At 39.8% G+C, this 17,785-nt stretch overlaps 1 protein-coding gene and 1 long non-coding RNA gene across 6 annotated transcripts in view; one reads left to right on the top strand and one right to left on the bottom strand.

Moving 5' to 3' along the window:
- Positions 1 to 17,785, top strand: part of LOC106851823 (uncharacterized) — a 54,362-nt gene that overhangs the window by 16,527 nt on the left and 20,050 nt on the right. For both annotated transcript variants that reach the window (XR_015806505.1, XR_015806504.1), the window contains exons 5-6: positions 644 to 818; positions 1,572 to 1,742. This is a non-coding gene — a long non-coding RNA (uncharacterized LOC106851823). The remainder of the gene's footprint in view (positions 1 to 643; positions 819 to 1,571; positions 1,743 to 17,785) is intronic.
- Positions 1 to 17,785, bottom strand: part of SLC12A1 (solute carrier family 12 member 1) — a 43,486-nt gene that overhangs the window by 10,697 nt on the left and 15,004 nt on the right. For all 4 annotated transcript variants that reach the window (XM_014874062.2, XM_088172536.1, XM_088172537.1 and 1 more), the window contains 11 exons: positions 16,289 to 16,373; positions 14,604 to 14,755; positions 12,909 to 13,016; positions 12,034 to 12,157; positions 11,056 to 11,157; positions 9,039 to 9,194; positions 7,254 to 7,353; positions 7,058 to 7,169; positions 4,475 to 4,615; positions 2,515 to 2,621; positions 1,585 to 1,667 (listed from right to left, as the gene is read on the bottom strand). In XM_014874062.2, the coding sequence (XP_014729548.1) occupies positions 1,585 to 1,667; positions 2,515 to 2,621; positions 4,475 to 4,615; positions 7,058 to 7,169; positions 7,254 to 7,353; positions 9,039 to 9,194; positions 11,056 to 11,157; positions 12,034 to 12,157; positions 12,909 to 13,016; positions 14,604 to 14,755; positions 16,289 to 16,373 (1,270 nt within the window). The remainder of the gene's footprint in view (positions 1 to 1,584; positions 1,668 to 2,514; positions 2,622 to 4,474; positions 4,616 to 7,057; positions 7,170 to 7,253; positions 7,354 to 9,038; positions 9,195 to 11,055; positions 11,158 to 12,033; positions 12,158 to 12,908; positions 13,017 to 14,603; positions 14,756 to 16,288; positions 16,374 to 17,785) is intronic.

Genomic DNA, 17,785 nt, shown 5'->3' with positions numbered 1-17,785 from the left:
AATTTTTTGAGCATTAGCTGCAAAGATGTAAGATTTAGCTAATCAATTCTGTAAACTGAGTAATACAGAAGAATAATTTAATCTTAGCAATATTAGAATTTTGCTGAGGAAACAGTACCATGTGTTATTGTGGAATGTATTATGGTGAGGCACTAATTAATATGATCCAGGCATTTGCCTGCAGAAATAAGGAAATCATAAGGAAATCTTCTATTTGAGCAACACATTAACTAAATATGAGGTAAGTTCATTTAAGACTTTGTGTTAAAAAAGTAGAATAAACCCTCACTAGCTAGACATTATTAGCTCTGTTAGCACTCTCACTTGCCCACAGAAAGATTATACTTTCTTTTACTTTTTAATCAATGACAGCCACATACTTCTGATTATTAGACATGGTGATAGCCACAAACTTAATGGTTACTCAAAACTAAAATTACAGCTTTTCTATTGAACAGAATGCTGTACCAAGAGAACACAATGATCATTGTTTTCCATTACAATGACTGTATCTGCTTCAAAATATTTCTTTGTATTTGAGGCTCCCCCCTTAATTCTTTCGCCTTGACTCCTTGTGTCAACACTTGGAGAACATTTGTTCATTTGTAAGATTGCAGAGTTGTTTTTTATTGTACTTTTACAGGTGTTCCAATGACTGTATATTTTGAGCACTCAGTTGCTGACTCGCATCAAGCAGAGACAGGCAGATATCTCTCAGAAATCACGAGGGAGAGAAGAAAAACTTGATTATTTTGGAATCTTTTCTGAGTCCCTGTAGCTTTGCCCCGTGGGTCTCCAAGCACATCAGACTGCCTGCGGTGAGTGAGTGTTCATCTACCCTTGTTCCTGTAAGGAGTCTCTGGCACCTTTTAATTCTGCGGGGTGCTTTGCCTTTTAATTATTCGGGGTGCTTTTGGTTTTAAATTCAGCGGGGAGCCTTGCCGGGGGGCTGCGGGGGCCGTGGCGGCGGGCGGGCAGCAGGCGGCAGCAGAGAGCCGCGGGCCCGCTGGAAATGTCGGGAATTGTTCCGCCTGCGCCGCCCTCACGGCACGGCCGCCGAAAGGGTTGTGCTGTGGCGGAAGGTTTCCCCTGTCCCCCTGAGATAGGCGCTGCTAACCTAAGGAAGAATGAACAAAAAGGGGAGAGAGGGAACTGATGTTCGCTGCGGGTTTTTCTGTGCTACTCTCAGAGTTTCACAGCCAAGGTACCAAACTGCAGCTTCCCATTTCCTGTCTGTCCCACGCCTGGCAGGTAGGCAGATAGAGCAAGGTGTGCCAAGACCAGGAAGGAAACGTGCAGCAGTGTAACTGGTTGCTGTGGCACAAATATGATTTTATTGCTTTAGTCTGTGCCTATGCAGGAGTTGCTTTGGGAGTTGAGTTCTCTGATGGGCAGAGCCTCTTAATGTGTGAGGCTTGGGCTCCTGTCACTGCCAGTGATCAGCGAGGACTTCAGGATTTAAACTGCACAAGGACCAGCTCTGGAAGTTGGGAATGTAGGTACTGTTCTAGAAAGCAGATGGTGCCTCTTATGAGTGTCAGAGTCATTAATGCTGTGCATCTAACCAGCAGAGTCGCCACATACCTTGAACCTGAAGAACCTGAGATATATCAAATCCTTGGCTAATTCTGACGATAATTACGCCAAGCTCAAAATCAAAGGCATCACTGGAAAGAAAGAAAAAGAAGAGTAAACGTGATTTTTACATCGTGCATGTTGATGAGAAAAACTATTTTGAAAAGGTCAGTGAAAGTGTTTGTAGGGAGGACAGGCTAGGTAACATTGCAGAAGGAATTGCCCCAGATTAAGTTGTAGTACTTCCCTCATTAAAAAAAAAAAGGTTTTATTGGGCATGGAAACAAATTAGCTATTCCTGAAATGGGTCTTTCAGATAGCACTTTTTTAGGAGCAAGGTTGCCATAGGGTAATTTTTTTCTCCCTTCTGTGAGGCAATAACAAAACTGAGGTGGGGTTTGTTGCTCCGTAACTCACTTCAGTGTTACAAGTGAATTTTGAGCAAGCATCTATGAGAAGCCTGTTCTAAAATGACTGTTCCCTAGCTAAATCCCAACCCACAAAGCTGCTGAGCCTTAGGCACACATGAGATTTGAAGCAAAGCTCTTCCTCAGTCTCCTAGGCTTAAAAGAAGAACTCCATGATGTTCTCGTATTCCCTTAATACGTATGTTAGGGTTGTTTTTCTCTGAGCTCCTGCCCACTAAAAATGGGAAAATACAGTTCTGCAAAAGCACTGCTGACAGCAGTGCAGCTTCTTTAGCACTGTCAAGCCCCATCAGCTCTGATGGTGCCAGGTGTTTGCTAAGCAGATCCTATGAGGTGTGGGAAGCCAGTGAACCTTTTTTGATGGACAATAACTTCAGCCACAGCGCTAGGATGTGTGAACCCAGGTTTGTACATAGGTCCTTGCATTGTTTCTACACATCAAATTCTATATGGAAATGCTACATTAATCTAGTCTAAGAGGAGTGAAAAAGGAGGTGCTGAGCTGACTTACTGTATAATGCCCACATAGTTCTCAACTTGAGTGGCAGGTGCACTTCTCCAGTCCTTCTTAAATCCCATCACCAGGGTATTTGGTTTCATTCTACCCAAGCCCGAGGCCTGCCAATATTAAAACACTGCTTGAGAGAGGTATGCATACATGCTTTTACTGTAAATGAAAAGTAATGGGAAAAGATAACTGAAGTAATGTTCTGGAGACACTTACAACTAGATTGCATTTCGTAAATGTCCTTCATGCTCATACCCATGCAGAAAGCAGAAAGATTAGCTTTAAATCATTCCAACTATAAATGATTTTAGATGACAGAAGTGTAGTTTTGCTAAATTAGCATTCATTTGCATTTCTTCTGACATGCTCTCATTAAAATGGTTCAATAACTTGGAATCAAGAGGGAGTTCAAGAACTGTTTGTATGCTCATTCTAACATAATGGCATAAAGCTTTTATCAGCTTCGGAATACTCAGTAGATGAAGTGGGTCTGAAGTCTCTTAAAACATCTCAGATACACAGAGAAGACATAGGCTCCTAAGAATGTTGGGGGTTTTTTGCATTGAATTTGGAAACTGTTGCTGTTTAATTTACTGTGTTCTTTTAAAAAGATTATCCAAAATCAGCTGAGCATGCTTTGTAAATAAAATTATGGTTTATAAACAGGAGAAAGAAATGGTTTGTTATGATATTAGTTTGCCTTCAAAACTGGTTCTGGATGCTAAAACCTGGATATGTAAGGGAAGTCAGATCTATATTCAGCTAACCTAGTGTTTATAGAAATCTAAATATTCCGTGTATTGGGAACCTTTAGGAGGAGACACACAAAATACCAGCTTGTAAAGTTGTTAACACTTGCCAACTTTTCATTACTAGCTAACAGAAAATAGGTAAAAACTGCTGGAACCTTGGTGGGTTTTTGAGTAGCACTGTTTATGTTGAAATCAGTAATTGTTGCCAATGTCTTGAGGTTGCAATAATGATGATGTGGTTATCCTTCTGTTTGCTGGAAGAGAATTATTTGGGGTCCAGTAGTTGACTTCAGCAATAGTGCTTAAATAGTAATGGAAATGAAGAGATCATCAGACCATAGCAGTTCTCAAAAACATCAGAAAGGTCTCCTACTGAGACAGTGTATAAGCCCAAGATGAAGTGTCTTTGTGAGGCTTTTACAGAACAAAGGGATCTTTATTAATAGCATTTAATCTTTCTCAATTGTACTGTCCATTCAGTAAGTGTACAAAGAGCCCTGGTAGGACACCAGTAGGTGACTTACCCAGAGTATTTTAGTTGGTTCCCTACCGTCTCAGTTGGCACTGATGTCTTTTCAGTGGTGTATTTTGTACAAATGATATAAATTTTCTCTACATTTTGCCTCAGTACTTATATGTTTAAATATTCATATATGTGAGAGAAGAAAGGAGAGGGGAAAAATGAAAACAGTGTCTCTGTGCCTTCATTATGGCCATTTTAAATGGACTGTTGGAAATGATCTCCTGCATTCTTAGAGTAATAGAAAAATATTGCAGACTTTTATTTAAATGACCTTCTTGCTATTTGCAGAAAATGTATATTACACATTTTCAGTTTTCGTTTATTGCGAAAACATTATCAGATATTTAATATGCCGTGTAATACCAAACAATAGAATTGATTTGAAGTGTATCAAGTGTCAGCTGCATAGACATTCATATGCTGCCCTGTAGATGCTTTCTTTTTTCATAATAGTGTCTTGTTCATTTAGGAGAGAATCAATCTGCCTTGTCTCATTATACCATAGCCCAGAACTAGATCTTTATGAAATAATCTGTAATATAATATCCATGTACCCCCAGAATGCCCTTTCCATCTATAACATTACCCATATATATGTAGAGCTTCTTCACAAGCTAATAGTAATGTCTCACATAAAGGGATGCTTTGATGTGCACTCTCCTGTGTGTTCTGTAAACAAAAAGCTTACTTGAAGTAGACTTTTGACTCCATCTCTGAAGCTGTCAGCTGCCACTGCTGCATAAAAGGCTTTTCTTTTGTTCTTTGTGAGCCAGGCCTGCTTTTTTTCCATGCCACTGTTCATCTCCTTAACACACAGCTTGCGTGGTCCCTGCATGATACAGTAAAATATTATTATGAAGGCTTTGTATTGTACATCACACAGTGATTTTCAAGGAGTTACCTAGTCTGCTGTGGGAGCAAATGGGGAGAGAGTCAGAAAAATACCTTTCCAAAAAGGGTCCACAGAGATTCAGCCCTTTTGAAAAGAACTGTGCTGCCAACATAATTCACATTCTGTTTGAGAGGGCTGAGGCTGTTAATGCTACTTAAATGCAGTGATTCTGACAGAAAGAAGGACTATATGGATTGGAACATCTTAAAAAAACATCTAAGGCATGATAAAGCATCTCAGAGTGAATAAAGTCTCTTCCTGACTTAACTGTGTAAAAGAGTCTCAGCAGATCTAAATATACATGGTTAAGTTCCTGTCTACTGACATAAGAGAAAAGAGTTGATGCAATGCAATTAAAGATGCAGATGCCTTTTTTGCCAGATTTTTTTCAGTGGTCATCTGGCAATTTAATGGGAAAAAATCCATGTGCATATCCAGGTCACAAGACATCGATGTAACTTAAGAAGAATTTGATCCTGGATGTTTGAAAAGCTGGGAATAATAACTTGAACAATAAGCTTCAAGTTTCATTGTGAGTAAGGAAAGGAAGCAAACAAGTTTTGCCCTTCCTCCGTGTCTCTCAAAGGAAAGCACCTGAAGGTGAGTTTGCAACTGGCTTGCACAACAAATTTCTGCTGGCCGAGAGGGCAGACCCACCCTTGTCCCAGGTGCCAGCCTGTCTGTGTCCTCCCCTGCTCCTCCTTTGCATCTGTGGAATGTCTGTGCAATTGTACAAGGACTCCAGGGAATTTGCAGACTGAGGACTAACCCTGAAAAAATATTTTACATGAAGGCAAAGAGTAAAAGCAGAAACAGTCCCTTTTACTGGAAACTCAGACTGTTCAAGCCAACATGCAGCCATAACCTCAGAGACAAGTAAACTTGCAATCATCTTTATGTTCTGTTGGATCTTTATTTTGTCTCTTTCTGAGCTATGTATCACCATGTTCCTGGAAAGTTTCTTGCTGCCTTTTGGAAGAAAAGAATGGAAGATGTTCTCTCTGGCATGGTGTTTCAAAACTTTGTGCATTGCTGACAGCGTGTCAGCTTTTGAGGCAGAATGTGCTGGGTGTTACATTTATGGCTGAATAGTCTTGCTGTATTTGTTGTGATACATATTGCAGGCTGCTCTTCAATGTGATTGCTAGGAATTTTATCATCTGCTTTTTACCACAATTTTGCAATTCATATTGGCTCATTTTGTCACACTTTTACTACCAAGGAAATTAAATTTCACTTAAGTTGCTGAATAAATAATTAGAAAGGCCCTCCCTAAACAATTGCAAAGCTTATACTAACAAAATAGTCTTTGGGTTTTTTTTGTATAGACAGGAATGAAATCTCAGTTCTCCATAGAAAGTCCTAATATTAGAGAAATATGCCTAAGAATTCAGAAAACTTGCTGAAACACTACTTTAGGAAGCTGCATAGTCACAGGATCTTGTTGGGATTGGTTCTATCTTTACTAAATGCAGTGGGAAATCTGACAATAATAGTAGGGAAGAATTAGGACTATTCATTCTTTATAGATCAATTTGATTTAGGAAGAATTATATGTGGATCTTCCATACTCTGTTTCTGCAATGTGGCAGATCAAATGAATTATTCCTACACTGCTGTTGACGAATACATTATCTCTGTTATCTAGATTCTGCAGCCCCATTTAGTGCCATGAGCTGTTTTGTTCTTTTTTTCTCTCTCAAAATTAAAAGGGCACTGTAATATTTAAAATACGTTTTCTTCCTACACTGCAAACCTATCTATTTTTTTTTCTGTCCTAATGAGAGACTAGATCTCCATCCTCTAAAATACATCATACAGCTGTGTATTTATATCTAAAAATACACTTTGCTCCTCTCCTTAGATCTCAGAAGAGCATGTTTATCCTCAAAATTAGCATTGTAGCTAATTAGCAATAGTTTTGGAGGAACCACTGCAAAGAGAGCTGAATTACTTGTCAAACCCCAGCTCTGCAAATCAGTGACAAAGCTGAAAATAGAACCTCGTTAATTTGACTCTCACACAATAACCCTTCAAATTTTGCATTTTGTGTAGTTTGGGGGTGTTCCGTTTTCTAAGCCTAAAATCTTTCCTTGCAAGTTTCTTTTTTTTCCCCTCCAAATCATTTTTTGGTTCACCTGCTATGAACTTTGAAATGCATCTCAGTGAGGCATTTACCAGCAGGTTTTGTATAAGCTGATAGCTTTCTTGTCAAGAATTGTGACACAATTCATTCTCAGTGCAAATCTCCTTGGTGGTGTGCACAGCTGCCAGTCAGCACCAGTGGGAACAGCGTGTGCTGAGTGGGAGTGCAATGTGTAACAGGGACCTGCAGCCCCACTGGTGCTGGGTGTGCAGATTGGGGTGAGCTCCCCTTACCGTGTACACTTCACAGCAGATACACAGCCCGTTGTTCTTGGTGAAGGTGTGGGTGATGTCCAGCAGGGCAGGCCTGACCATAGGAGCTCCTGTTAATGCTAGGCACTGGGGTCTGGGGGAGAAAAAAGAGGTTGTGTATAATTGGCTGATGGAGAGATTCAGGACAAGCCATTCTACTGCTCACTGGAAATCTTACCTGAAGTTTTTCACATGGTCTTCCACTGTCGTTAATGCCAGAGCGCTGTCTAAGGCATTAACAAAGTAAAGAGCCTGTGTAGAGGAGCCCCAGTTTACTTCTGCATATAACAAAGAGAAATAATGCATATTAAACCACAGGCTTTTCCCTACATTCTGTTGCAAAAATCAGCAATGGTGTTGTCTGTGAAAAACAGAGTATATATAAGATATATATAAGATACAGACCTGTTTTTCTTTGAGCTTCATAATAGAATGAATTGGTTTTGCTTGTGTGATGCAGAAAACCCCATGCAAGTAAATAGTTTCATTCTTTATTTAAATGTTGTAGGGAATGTTCTTCCCCTGCTTAAAAACTATTTTCTCATTTGTTTCACTAACTTTGTGTCCTTCTCCCATTTAGAAAATGGACAGCCCTTGAGTCATGTATGTGGTGTGGAATTTCAGGAGTGCAAATGAAACCAGTAGGAAGGAACACTGCTAGTACCAGTTTGCTCTGTTCCCCTGTATAGGCCAGAAATAGTTCTCCAAACCCCGTTTTACATATTTTCTCATTATTGTGCAGCTGCTTGGTCAGTGGAGACATACAAGAAATGTCTTTCTACACTTCAAGATTTACATGAATGCAGATCAAGTCCTGTTATACCAAGGTACAAAGCCAATATTAAGTGCAATTAAGTGGAGGTTTGTGTAAAGTCACCTTTTCTCAGGAATATTAGTTTTTTCTGAACCCTCCATTTGCTGGTAAATTACTGCTGAACAAAAGTCACTGTCTTAGCAGGAGACAGAGAGCTTTGTGTACAGTGGCTGCAGTGAATTTAACCAAGCTTTAAGGTGCTACTTTGTATCAGGGACATTGACAATATCCAAGGAAGGGGTAGAAATCCTGAAATGTTTTTGACAGCTGGCTTGAGGTGTGCTTTCCTGCAGCTGATGATATATTTACAGGGAGAGAAGCACAGACCATCCCAGTGGGTGTGAGAGAGCACAGATAGGGAGGACAGACAACAGCAACAGAAACAATTACACAATCTCAGACCAGGTGCTGCTGTCCCAAGCTAACTCCAATAAAAGTACATCTATTGCTGGGAACTGTGCCTCTTTTATTTATTGGTTTTGTTTTATGTTTTCTGCTGCAGAAGTAATTCAGGTGGTTAGCACAGAAATCTGGACCTGGGTAAGTTTTGTCCTGGATATGAATAGCCAGACTGTCTAGTCTTGTACAGCACACAGGTTTTTGAGGACAGCTCCTGTGATTTGCTGAGCTACTAAGTGTTCTTTTCCAGCAGTAAAGTGGCCTATCTGTCTTGATTTATGGGGGAATTGTAGAGAGGTGCTGGAGGATGATCAGTTCATAAGTAATTCAGCTTGCATTTTTGTTTTATAATGGGCAGCAGGTTTACATTTTGAATGAGGACCCTTCATGATTCAGCTAAGTGTGCTGCAAAATTCAGGTAAGGCTTTATGCATGAGTGGAAAAAAATTATGAGTGATACTCAAGTAAAAGCCCAAATGTCATAAAGATGTGGTGGGAATAAACCAGTCTGCTGGAATGTTTACAGAAAACTCTGAACCACACTTGAACTGCTTGTTAAACAGGCAGTCACCAGACTATCAGCTTAATCTATATTATATAAAGTGGAGTTTAACGGGATGCTTCAGACTTCCTTCTAAATAAAGATAACACAGAAAAATAATTTCTAATTCTGTTAGCAGAATCAATTCTTTTAAAATCCAGTCTAGCAGCACAAAGTATACATGTAATAATAATGGGGTTTGGCCTTACCTGGCTTCTTATATGTTACATAAATATATAGGAAGAGCTCAATGGCGTAAGTGATGAGAGCTGCCCACCAGTTGATGACAAACATCACCCCACAGCACAGCAGGGCTCCAAAAAGTGACACCCACATGTTATAATACCTGAATGCAGGTCTCCAACCTGTTTAAAGAGAATTGAGGAAATTGGAAGAGCATAAAATATATTGATGAAATGGTGATCCATGATTTTTGTGCATAAAATCCCATGTACAGTTTGTTTCAGGCTCTGTCAGAAAGAGTGGAAGAGGTATCTGTAAATTCTTAGGCACTGTACGTACACATATTTTCAGGTGTTGGCTGATGTAGGTTTCAATTTACAGAATAGTGGGTCATACAGGCCTTCTACTACTCTCTTTCTTACTGCTTTGTCCAGCCTGGCTTTGAGTAGCTATTCTGTTCATATATATTTTTGCAAAATTAAAATTTACTGGATTAGAATATTTCAGAACATCAGAAGATTACCTGTAACTCCAGGTCATTTCCTGATTAATCTCCTGAAATTACCTGAAAACACTGATGATTGTGTACTTTTGATGCATATACACAGAACTTATTATTGGTAGCTAAACACTTGTTGAGAGGAGTGTTTATCCCAATACTGTAAGTGCACCTGTCTTAAACTTGGAAATTGCCTGGCCTTGTGGCAGAAGAATAAAATCATCTGTAATTGACTTTAAAAAGATATTATTCCTGCTGCTCTTCATCTGCAGTACTGATTCCATCCCCTGCCACTAATTAAAATGATGAGGCAAGCACTGAGCCTTCATGGTTTGCAGGTCTCTGCCAGGTGTTCTACAGAGCAGACTTTGGAGAGGGGCAAAACACAGAAGATACAAGAGGCTGCATCATCTTTATAATGAGGGAATGGGAAGGACCTGCTGGGAAGAAATTTTCTGTCCTGCAGCCTTGCAATTATTATAATCTATCATTGTGAATTGGCAGAAATTAACTAGAGGAAATGAGAGAAGAAAAATGGCTGCAGTTGTGTCTGAAATGTTAAGTAGTGGCAGAGTAGAGTCAGATGCACGCAGATGAAATCTGTAGAGGTAATTGTCACTCAGCTCCAAGGCTGTATGGAGCAGATCTGCATTTGTTCAGCTGTGCAGGTAATTAGCAGAAGTGCTCATCTTTTCTGCCCTCTAAACAAATGGCACTGTGCAGATCCATAGGAAGGAAGTTGATGCAGGCATTTATGTCACTGCTGCAGTTTCTTCACACTGGAAATCAAAAATGTATTCCTTGCTCCTTGAGTTGAATAATTAATTCATAGAAGCAGGAAATTGTCTTTCCTGTGTGCCAAACCAGTGTTGCTCAGCTGATTGACTTTATTCTTGAAGGTGTCACCCCTTCATTCATGAGATGGTGGGAATCATTCTGCTGTGGCAATGCACAAGTCTGACAGCCAGAATGTTCCTTTGCTGCTGATGTAGAGGGAGGATCTCAAGTTACCCCTGAACAGGACCTCGTTGTGCTTCACAATTGTGCTTTACAATTGTGCTTCTAGGCACTGCAGAGCTGTGCTGTGCTGTTTGATGGACCTGCTCTTGCTCTGCATGTTCCCCTCCAGGCAGCATCACTTGTAGCACTGTTCCTGTGCTTGGGAATCTCCCTGCACATTTCTCTGGAGATTTGGAGAAGGGAGTGATGACTCCCCACTATAACTTGCTTGCTTCATTGGCCATAAGCTTTTACCTACACATGCTTTTTAATAGTGAGGGGAAAAAATACCACCCTGAGGAGAATTTTTTCTCCAGTGGGATACACCAAAGCCTTTCTCATCCTGTACAACTAGGCATTGTAAGACGAGAGCTGTTATTTTTATCTTTTGGAGATAAATAAAATGCCATCATATTCAATAAGACATCATATCACATAGGTTAGATACTTTACACTTACTGCAGTTTTCTCTGACATGCAGTCTAAAGCTTACAGAGATCAGGCTATAAAGCCCATATTTAAATCACTGCTGAATGCAGACTCACCTGGAGATTTTGCATATGAGGCATGAAAGCAGGAGAAATTAATCAAAGCATATGAAGCCAGGAAGAAATTGGAGATGATGGGAGCAATGGTATTCAGTTCAGCTGCAAGACACATACACAAGTCAGACAGAGGCACCAGTTTCCTGGACTGGTGGCTAGCTGTTTCCTAATGATGCATTAAATCTGAATATTGTCTGCATTTATCATGCAGGGAGAGCTTGGGTATTTTCCTGTCTTACTAATTTAAGCCATCTTGATCTACCTTCATTCATATGAATTATGTCTGCTAATCCTGATTTTAATAACATTATGTGCTATGCAGTGTTATACTCGATACTGTGATTCAGCATACTGTCTCTTAATGATGTAGATCTGATGTAAAGTTTAGAATTTTAAATACATACTTGGCAAGATGGGTGCATTTAAAAAAATATTTGGTTAGTGGGAATCTGAATTCTCTAATAGACAACCTTTTTACTTACTGTAAGACAGTTTGAATTTCAAATCTTGGAAAAACTGATTTAACAATCCCTGCACCCCTAAATGTGGTAGCTGAGATTTTCTTTCACCACTGCTGGTAAACTGGGATTTGCTTTGGAGCTGACTGTGGGAAAGGCTGGAGCAGAATAAGCTTCCTAGTTATCTGAAAATTACCTCAGAGCTATATGCAATATAAACTGGAAAAGCATTTTCAAAGATTGTGACTGCCTTATCTGATAGAGTTCTAAGCACTGCCCTCTTCCAGCAGAGTGAACAGGAATTGCAGCTACTCTGCATCTTGGAAAATGAGGCTGTGGTGGTGGTGGTAAGTCACTGGAATCCCTGCTGGTTTCTTTTTGCTACCAGGACTTGGAGTATCTTATGTCAGGGCTTACCCAACTGGAAATTTTTCAAACCACAGCTACTAACTATATTTCAGCATCAGTTTGTATAATTTCAGAACATGACACTATAGCAGCTGTGTAACATTTTACAAACCAATCAAAATGAATGCCATGGCGATCACAAAAGTGAGGACATATCCCCTGATAGGCTCGTTGTTTTTTCCATATCCTTTGGCAAAGAATTCTAGCCCTTTGTAGACGTTGTCCTTGCAAAGAGCCTGGTAAGAAAATCAGCACATAATTCTATTAAGCAGTGCTTTCTTGCACCAGAAGTCACTGTCTGTGAGTGGCAGCTAGGCTTTTGCTAAACAAAAGTTAAATCTTAGTGCTTCAAGTACATCAACTGCTGTGGCATATGAACGTTTAAATAAGGTGATATGTCAACATACTACTATGTTATTATATAGTGGGGAATAGAATCACAGGCATTTAATGCTTATTCAGTGCTTTAAAAGAAAGAGGGAATTAAATAGCTAAATAGAGTCTAAATTGGGAGAAGTTGAAGCATAAATCAGTGGCTTGATGTAATTTGTACAGTTTATCTCTCCCATGCCGTGTGCTCCCAGTCTGTCCACGTTGCTGCTGCCCAGACAGCTTCTGGACAACCTGTTAAGAGCACACCTGAATCTTATGGACCTGAGGGCTGCTGCTGCTCCTGTGCTTACAGGATGGCTTTTTGTAAGAAGATAGAAGTGGTCCTGAAAGTACCCTTGAAGCTATTTATGACAGGCAGATGAGTATCCCCTGCTTCTGCAGCAAAGCTGAGCTCTGACCAAAAGAACATTATTGCCCTTGTATGATGATAAGGCCTGTTTTTTTCTGCTAGAAAACATTCTACATATTGTTTTCCCTGCCTCTTCCTGCCACATGTGTCAGTATTGCTTAAATATACATTACATTTGGCAAACAAAGTTCAACTTTGCCTCTGAAGTTAAACCAAGTATAAGGAAATGTATAGTTTAATTTTACCTGGAAAACTTTGGGCGCGCTGACAAGAGATGCTAGAGCTGATGACAGAGTAGCTGAGAAGATGCCAGCTGTGATGAGAGGACCAAAGCCAGACACCATGCTCATCACCTTCAGGAAAAAAAAATGAAAGCAAAAATAATAGGCTTGCATTTGGATGCACTTTTCAATGACAAACCCATTTAAGTGCTCAATGTGTCTCTGCTTTTCGTGGTTCTAAATTTAGTCTGCTATAAACTGTACTATTATTGCCAGCTTAGTTAAAAGCAATGGAGGCAAAGTCAAATTTTTACTCAAATATGCAGCTGTCTGCTGGGGCAGATGAGTAGTCTGTGAGATTTCCTTGCTGCCTTTACTAACAAATTGCTATAAGTAACAGCCTCTACTTGATGAGTAAATAGTCAGCTTGTAGCAGACAAGAAAATGGAAATGGCAGGGAAAAGCACCGATGTATGAAATGTGGTTGGAGGCATTTTATTTTGTTTGGGTGTTTTTCCCCCTTGATTACTTAATATGACTGAAAAGGAGAGGAACTGCCTGATGGTGCTGACATAATTGCAGTGCTGCAAACAGTAATGATGGTCACTGTCAGGCCTCCCTCTGCCCTCCCAGGAGCACTGCACTGGCCTCTGTGACTACTGAAGTGAAAGGGTTCTTGAGAAGCACCAGACAAGGAAACTAAAAGGTGGATGTGATTGGTAGTGTGTGGGCAGTACTTCAGGAAAGAAACCAATGGATTCTGAAGATTGTGAGATGCAGTCATACTGTGTTCTGGCTCTAGTCTGGCTGGGATAAATGCAAGAAGTGAAAGTTTTGGCTGTAGGGAGGCCACTGATTTTAAGGGGTGCCCTGAGTGTGGGCAGCTGAACTGAGGTGGGAGTAAGGATGGCAAATGATCAGGGAAGGAAGGGAAAGTAGTCTATGAAAGGGACAGCATATCCCTTTCAAGGTGGTTACCCAGCCGTGTCATTTAGCAGAGCCAGCTGGGAAAAAAGCAAGTGACTTTAAAAGCTACAAATGACTCGTTGAAAAGCATGTGCAAGTGGGTGGTGAATTCCTCTTGCTGGCCATGAAGCACAGGAGCTGAATAGAGTTCTGGGACCTGTGGGTTGTCAGGCTTCAGGACTGCTTTACTTTGATGCTTAGCCTGAGCTTTATTTTGAAGAATAAAAATGGCAGTCTCTTTCTGGCCTAGGAGAAAGACTCCATTACTTCTCACTTGATTTTTCACTCTATATTTTTGGATACTTTTTTTAAAGAAGTCAGAACTCTGGTTTTTGTACTGTGACACAATCCTTTAACTGTGACCACAGCACCCCTGAGGTAAAATCACATCCATGTGTCAAGAACAGTGAGGTGACTTCCTCATCTAACAGGAGTTCCTGAGGTCTCTGTTAAGTCTGGGCTTTCCATTTGAAGATGCTACGACATGTACTGCTGCATGGTACTTGTTAAAAGTGGAGATAAAGGCCTTACCTGAGTGTTAGCAAGGCTAGTCATGGGCAGTGTGAAGGTAAACTTGAAATGCAGGGGATTTTTGCCTTTCATCACTCTTACAGTTTACTCTTTTAGGTAAAACTGGTTGTTCTATTGTAATTGTCTGCAAAGAATGATTTTGCATGTTGTATTTCTGTATTCATGCATTGCTTATTATGCTAATATATGTGTGTATGCTAATACATATTATCTCATTAAAACCTGAAAATTATTCATCAGCCCATAATCACATGGCTGACTTGCACATCTGGAAAAATCATATCCTAGGCCACAGGCAGATGATCCATTGCAGCTCATTCCAGGTACAATTGTATCATTGACGTTCCCAGTAGCATCTCGTACAACACAGGAGGCTGTGGAAACAATGATGTATTTTTATTTTGCTTCTTTGTGACATTGAAAGAATGTTCTTGCCACAATTTGACTCCTAAACTGCACACTTTTTGTACAGCTGCTGCCTTAGACTCATCCCAATTAGCAACATTTCATGTTGGGCATGGATTACTTCCTTATACTGTCACTGAGTTTCTCATGGTGTCTCTAAGCAAATATTTGCTTCTGTTACTTTTAAAATAATCAGCCACTTAACTAGTAAGAATTAGCATATTTCTGAGATTGGAAACCCAGACAGGGATCAACAACAAACTGACTAACTTAGAAGTCTTTTGTCTTCTTGTTACCACTTTTAAAAGTGCCAGTATTCAGAGCAAACAGGTCTGTGAGGCTTTTAGGTCTAAGCATACCTTTTCTTCTGTGTAACAAGGGCACAAAATTACTTTAGAGACCCAAATCCTCAGCTGTTCAGATTGTCATAGCCCTATTAATACCAATATGATGAGAAAAACTTTGAACAGGAGAAATTACCTATTTTTTTTTTGTATATTGATATTTGTCTTCTTTTTTTTTTTTTTTTTTTTTTTTGCTTATGTCCTAGAGTGACTTTATGATCCTTGTATCCCCAATCATCTGTTCTGTTTATGCTGGATATTAAGTTCTACACCTTTAAGACTGTTTCCAAGAGCCTTTTAGTTAGGTTTTTTTTTTAGGTAGCTCAGGAAGAAAAGTTGCCTGGACTGTGGCTTTTCTTTTTCTTGGAACTGATCAGCCCTGCTCTAGACCAAAAACCCAGAAAACACCTGGAGCTCACACCTGTGGCCCACCAGGGCTGGGACGTGGCATTTCCCAGCAGGAGGGACTGATGGAGACTGAGTGAGCTGAGCTACAGCTCACGACAAGGACTTTCTGAATTTGCCATCTCTTCAGAAGAGCAAGAGGTTTTTTGTTTAATATTATTCATTTTTTATGCTTGTGAATACTTTACTTGATAAATAAACAGTTTTTTTTCCACTTTTCTCCAAAGAAATCTTTTCCTGAACCAGTTGAGAGGGGCACTTAAATCTACTTTCTAGAGAGACCCCTTTGGAAGTTTCCTCCCAAAGTTGCCCCAAACCAGGATACCACCAGACCACCAGAAATGAGAAGAAACATGGAGTGTTGACCTCAGTGTCTTTAGTGGCCAAAATGTAAGTTTATATGATATCTTCAAATTTGTCAAAAACATTAAGAGTCTCAAAATACCCATTGGTTAGGAAACTAACAGCAAACATGGGGGGAAAAAAGGAAGTATTACACTGAAAAATGCACAGCTCTGAAGCTGAAATACAGCTACTGCTTGTGAGCAGAGCTGCCAAACAGAGACTTTTGTTTCTACTGATAGCTGTTTTTTTTAAACCACTGTTTTGCCATACAGTAAAATCAAAACTACTGTCTCTCTACATAATACATTCATGGCATGAGAAAGCAGTGAGGCTAATAATTCATTTGCATTCCAAACTTTCAAACTTAACTGTACGAGTGAGGACATGCAGCAGAGGTTCTGTACTTACCTGCACAAATTGCAACAGCAATGTAAGCAATTGTGGTGATCAGAATGGCCAGCATTGTTCCCTGGGGTATGGCACTTTGTGGGTCCTTAAACAAAGCAGTGACAGAGAAATACTGTGAGTTTATGTGCTGCAGCCTGATTGCATTTGCATGTTGAGGGTTCTGTCACATTGTGGTATGAAGATAGCCTAGAGAGCAGATTTTTATCACTCTGACCTGCACCAACATTTCTGGTCCCAGCATGCAGACACAGCAGTGCTCCTGTGGTGCAGCACTCCTACCCTGCACATAGTGAAGGATATTCTGCAGGAGCAGAGCTCACATTTATAGCAACAGAAGGGTCTCGAGGTCCGCATTTCTTGAACTCCAAACTCTCTTTACATTGCAATTGGCTTTATTTTAATGTTTAATGATGTAGTGGGTAAATAGTTACTGAATCATCAGACTCTTCTGGATGACAAGATGGGACCATTTTTGGTTAATTGGTAAGATAGATGTAGTCATCCTGTACAGAATACAGTACAGAATACAGTACTTATGTTGTTTGCAACCAGTAATTGTTGGGTCTTCAAAACAGCTACTTTCTTTCACTGTATTGACTTAATTTAGATAATTTAATGAGGCTGGGTTATAATGCTTACAGTAACAACAGTATCAGCTTTGATAATGCAACTGTAATTAAGAGTCCAAAGATCTGCACTGTACATTTTAAAGGGATTTTTAATTCTAGATAACCTTACAATTTAGGGTGTGATTGTTTATGCTAGGAAGAATTTTTTATGAATTTTCTTCTTAAGTTGGTTTAGAATGGCTTTTTAAATCAAAGATTTGTTGAATGCATTTTAAGTCACAGATTTTTTAATAGCTATGCTTGTTGCAGGGTGAAAAAACAAAATACAGATCTGGAGTTTATTGCGAAGCATGCATGAATTGCTTAACTGGAATAGTAATTAATATAATTTTTAAATGAGGTAAGGATCTATTGAGCTGGAAGAGAATTCTGGAGTCACTTCTGCTGCATAAGAACCTTTGCAGTCAAACCACAGTATCTTTAAGCAGTTCTGATGTGCATGTTTTAGGTTATTGTTTTTGTGGAACCTTGTGGTTATTTTAAACTCTGTAACGTCACATCTTAAGGTTAAAGTTTCTACAACTTAACTTTTATGTTTTATGTTTTTTAAATTTAAACCCATATTTGCTATGCTGTTAGCACTTTAGGGAGTAAACCCCACTGAAGTTAGTAGGAAGTCACTAGGAAGCCATCCCTATAAATAGGCTCTGGAGTAGGACACGATTGTGTAGTGGCTGCAGGAACACGGAGGTGTTTGCAACAAATTCTAAAGAAAGTTCGACTGGTAAATTTTACACTTTTTAAACACTCCTTAGCTTGTCTTTTAGATTCTGGAGAGGCTGGTTAATTTAATTAGACTTGTCTAATGCATCTAAACATGCTCAGTGGGGAATCTGCTGCCTGGAGGACTTGGTTACAGAAGTCCACT

Source organism: Sturnus vulgaris, chromosome 13, assembly GCF_052056855.1.
Source record: "Sturnus vulgaris isolate bStuVul1 chromosome 13, bStuVul1.hap1, whole genome shotgun sequence".
NCBI lineage: Eukaryota > Metazoa > Chordata > Aves > Passeriformes > Sturnidae > Sturnus > Sturnus vulgaris.
Note: the sequence above shows the minus strand (reverse complement) of the source record. Positions and strands in the feature narration are given on the sequence as shown.